The sequence below is a fragment of the Antechinus flavipes genome, chromosome 3 (genome assembly GCF_016432865.1).
Source record: "Antechinus flavipes isolate AdamAnt ecotype Samford, QLD, Australia chromosome 3, AdamAnt_v2, whole genome shotgun sequence".
In the NCBI taxonomy this organism is placed as follows: domain Eukaryota; kingdom Metazoa; phylum Chordata; class Mammalia; order Dasyuromorphia; family Dasyuridae; genus Antechinus; species Antechinus flavipes.
The window spans coordinates 554,554,235-554,559,073 of NC_067400.1; the positions used below are offsets into that span (position 1 = coordinate 554,554,235).

Below are 4,839 nucleotides of genomic sequence, written 5' to 3' on the forward strand. Positions count from 1 at the left end.
TCCAAGCCAGGCATTCTATCCACTACATCATCTACCTGTCTATTTTATGTTCTACATTACATTTATATCAATTAATAAGCAAGTGTGTCCTGAGCATCTACTACATGTCTTATTGACATGATGTTAACAGGCTCAAAAATAAAGAATAACCAAAGCCAGTCCTAGTTGTTAACAATAATACTTTACTTGAAGTGACATAAAAGATGTTTTAATACATTTTAAAAACCAGACCATTTAGATATTGAGAGTAAAATTCAAGCTATGGAAAATCTGAGTGCTATTTTAAGGATTCTAGAAGAATATGAGAAGTTCTAGTGCAATGGGAGGAGCAGTCTTGTGGCAAGTGGATGGAGTACCAGGTTTGAACTCAGAAAGGTTCATCTTCAGATACTTGCTAGCTATGAGGTAAAGTCACTTTACCTCTTTACCTCAGTTTCCTCATCTATAAAATGAGTTTGAGAAGGAAACAGCAAACCACTATAGTATCTTTGCCAAGAAAATCTCAAATGGGGTCACAAAGAGTCAGACACCACTAAAATAACACAACAACCACATTGTATTGAACAACTCCTTAGAGGAGGAGTTATTATTTATGAGAAAAACATGGGTTTTTCACTGAATAATAAGTCCTGAAATTTGCTTTTCTGGTTCTATACCAAGAACATTATGTGTCTAAAAACTAGCCAGTTATATGTAGCTACACTTAATTAGATTTTTAGAGATTCAAAGAAAATAATATATGATTTATAATTTCAAAAAATCTAATGAGATGACAAATAATATTAATAGTGAGAATTTACATAACATTTTAAGTTTTACAAAGTTCTTTCAATGTTTTATCTTATTTGGTACACATAACAATTTTGTGAAAAAAATGGTATTATTATACCTGTTTTATAGAAGAGGAAATTGAAACCAAAAGTGATCAAATGGCTTGTGCAGGTTTATGCTATGATCCTAGGAGTAGGATCAAGGGTACCAGAGCTGTCAGACCTCTGATTACAATTACCATCTCTGCCTTAGTGATTCATTAAGAGAGAGATATTAGTATCTTATAGAGAGTAATGAAATGGTCAAAGGCCATAGCCAGGAACCCTGAGGAGTTGTAATGGTGAAATAATGAGTGAAGAACATTTGCCCAATGGACTATCTCTGAGATAAGATTTTAATTCAGGTCTCCCTGACTCCAAGTCCTGGTTCTGATCACTGTGGCACTGTGCTGCCCTTACTAAAATGTGCATACAGAAAAAAAAATATGAAAAAAGATCATGGTACACAGAAGATACTTTACTGCTAGATAATCTCCTATATTTCATAATTGACTATAAGACAGAGTTTACACATAAAATATTTTCCCTGAAGGGTTTTGATGATCTCCAATCTCCCTCAAACAACTCTGAAATGTCAGCAGGATATAGATAACTAAATTCTGAAACTGGAGTCATGACAATGGTGCAAATTACCCATCTACCCCTACCCAGTTTCCCCAATTGTTACACATGATAATACTTGTTCTCCCTACCTCTTATGATTATTATGTTCCTTGTAAGATGCACATTGGGATTGCATTCCTATAAGAAGTATAGAAACATGGAAAGATGCTATTTCTCACATTTCCCTTTGTAAACTCCATGTTTAAGTCAAAGGAATCTATTCATTATTCCTTCACAGCCTTATGATGTCCAACATCTTCCTGAGCCTATGGTCAAATGCTTTTTTCCTCATTCAGAATATCCATCTTCCCAACCCTATCATTATCCATAAACACGATCCATATTTCCATAAACATATAAACTATCCATAAACACTAAACACTATCCATATTTCCAGATTCAACTTAATTTCCATTTGCTCCTTCCAGACTTCCTTGATAACTCTGATTACAGACCACATGGTTACCTAACCCTAACTTACTTTTCTGGTCTCATATCCCAATGTATTATTATATGTTTTGTTTATATTTTGGTTCAGCTAATTTACTTCACCTCATTCTTCAAAATAACTTAAACTTTCACTCCTTTGCATTTCCTCTTATGACATCTTCTCTCTTTCGCTCTCTTTGTCATCTTGGAATATTTTCTTCTGTTTCTCTGAATGCTCAAATTTGGGTCATCTTTCAAGGATCATCTTACGTACCACCTTGTTTTTTAAATGTCAACCTTTTTTGATGACTCCTGCTAAGTTATTTATCCCTTGCATTTCATTGCAATTTGCCTTCCTTAGCTCTAGGGCAGCTTAGTAATTATGAGGATAAGTTGCAAGGAGAGTTGAAAAGGCAAATGGAGACTGAAAGTGTTTTGCTTAGCCTCAAAAATATCTAGCAGATGATACAAACCAGGTGAGTGGACAAACTGCTTAAATCCTAGAGTAGGGAAAGTGGTGAATGAAGCTGAATTATACAACACCTAGCAATGAAGTGTTAGCTGAGAAGAGGGAAGCCAGGATCTATTTATTAATGCCTGAGAGGTCTTTTTTCTGATAATTCTTCAGGATGATGGATACCAAAAGAACATCAGTTAATTACCCCATACATAACACAAAATAAGCTTGATAGAATGATCTGTCAAGGTGTCATATAGGCCAGGTCATCTAAATTTGAATGAGGGAAGAGATTTTTCTTGAGAGACAGAGGATGGTCTGTCTATCCTTGAAGTTCAGTAGGAGAACAAGTTCTGAATAGTATAGAGCTTATGCATGGCTGGATACAGAAGTAATGGACTATAGAGGAAAAAAAGTTCCTAATTCAAACTTGCAATTTATCTATGAAGAACAATCTCTGACTTTTCATTAAAATTGTTAAAGTAAATTATACAGTTCTTTGAATTCTTTTTCCCACTTGACTTTCTAATGGAAAAGGCTATCTAAATCTTTAACCATCCTGACTTCTTTTTGCTAATGGTCTTTAATCCCTGATTGTGGCTTATAGGAGTGGGAAGACTCCTTGGAAAATAAGGGGTTCACTATCAAAATATCCATTGTTGTCTACTAAATTGGGTATAAGTCCTTTGTATTGTCTATCTGTATGTAGATTAGTTTGTTCTCTGTTCCATGTCCCATTATCTTGTTGATCGAAAGAGCCACAAAAAAAGCCAAATATCCTCAATTCTCTTTTTTGCAAGAAAAATATGGTTTCTTAAACATGAGTCCACAATTGAGTCAAATACTCAACAAGGCTAAATCCATGGCCATTGTGTCTCTAATGGTAGTTATTTGTTAGTTTAAGGACTTTCTTAACCTTTGGTCTCAGTGAGGTTACAGTTTTGCAACCAAATAGCTACTGATGGCAACTAATCACTTCATGACCGTTTGTAAAATTCCAATAGCCTTCCTAAATTCTCTTGGGAAGGAATATTTTGAGGATTGCTCTGCGGATTTGCTTGGTTTTCACACTATAGATGATGGGATTCATCACTGGAGGAATGAGCAAGTAGACATTGGCTATAAGAGTGTGTACATAAGGAGGGGCATGTTTCCCAAATCTGTGCACCAGGGACAAGCTGATCATAGGAATGTAAAAAATGGCTACAGCACTGATGTGGGAGATGCAGGTACTGAAGGCCTTCTTGCGCTCTTCAGGAGATGCAATGCTGAGAATGGAATGGATGATAAGGATATAGGAGAGGAGAATGAAGACTGAATCTACTCCAGCAGTGGAGATGACAATTGACAAACCAAATATACTATTGATTTTAGTGTCTGAACATGATAGCTTCATCACATCAGGGTGGAAACAATAGGAATGGTGGAGCACATGGTTGTGACAGAATGACAGACGTTTTAGGAGGAGGAGCAAAGGAACCAGTGCAGCTGTGCCTCTGATGACTATCACCATCCCTACCTTAGCAATCCTTGAATTAGTTAAAATAGTGGTATATCTTAGTGGGTTACAGATTGCAATGAAGCGATCAAAGGCCATAGCCAGTAGCACTGAGGACTCCATGAAGGTGAAACCATGAATGAAGAACATTTGGCCAATGCAGGCATCAAAGCTGATTTCTCGTGCATTGAACCAGAAGAGGCCCAACACAGTGACCAAGGTGGACAAACACAGACCCAGATCAGTGAAAGAAAGCATGGATAGGAAATAGTACATTGGCTCATGGAGACTTGAGTCCAAGATAATGACAGAGAGGATCATGCTGTTTCCAGAGAGAGCAATGCCATAGAGGCAGCAGAAGGGGATAGAGAGCCACACATGAAAGCTTTCCAACCCAGGAATGCCTGTGAGGAAAAAAGATTGAGGGTAGAACATGGTGTTGTTGAAAGGTGCCATGTTGAATAGAGATGACAGAATTATCTTGGTGAATGAGTGATGCCCTGGGATGGAAAGGAAATTATTCTTTCACATATTGGTTGTGGCAGTGCCATTTAGAATCATTATCTGGTCCTGTTTATAGATATGGAATTCCCAGATGAGGAAACTCTTAGCAATTCAGGTCAAGACTCACTCTATGACATAAAATCTTAGATCATTGCTTAGAGACAAAAAAAAAAAAATTGCTACTGTCACAAAGGCAGTATGTATCAGAGGCAGGACTTGAACACAAGTCTTCCTAGTTGACAATTTTTTTTCTAATGCCCCAGCAGGACTGTGAATTTATGGGAATGTTGGAATCTGGATCAGCTTCTAAGAGCTGATACCTGTATTTCCAATATTAACATTTTTGCTTCTGAAATCACCAAGCTACAAATCAGGGCTTGACTGGTTAAACCTGAGAAAGTAAGGAAGAAAGTGTTAATAATTCAGATAAACTTAAAAGTGTGTTTGTTGTTCATACTCCCCCCTCTCCCCCCGCCACAAGAATTACTTGATCAATTTACCATTTTACCCTTACTATA

The 4,839-nt window shown here is 36.8% G+C and overlaps 1 protein-coding gene across 1 annotated transcript; it reads right to left on the reverse strand.

Moving 5' to 3' along the window:
* Positions 1-3,328: 3,328 nt before the first annotated feature.
* On the reverse strand, positions 3,329-4,273 carry LOC127558094 (olfactory receptor 51F2-like). The gene has a single exon (XM_051991318.1). It carries the CDS (start codon positions 4,271-4,273, stop codon positions 3,329-3,331), a length of 945 nt encoding a protein of 314 aa, XP_051847278.1.
* Positions 4,274-4,839: the final 566 nt, after the last annotated feature.

Bases quoted from the DNA above. Each gene is read 5' to 3' on its own strand.
- LOC127558094 (XM_051991318.1), bottom strand. From the start codon at position 4,273: ATGGCACCTTTCAACAACACCATGTTCTACCCTCAATCTTTTTTCCTC.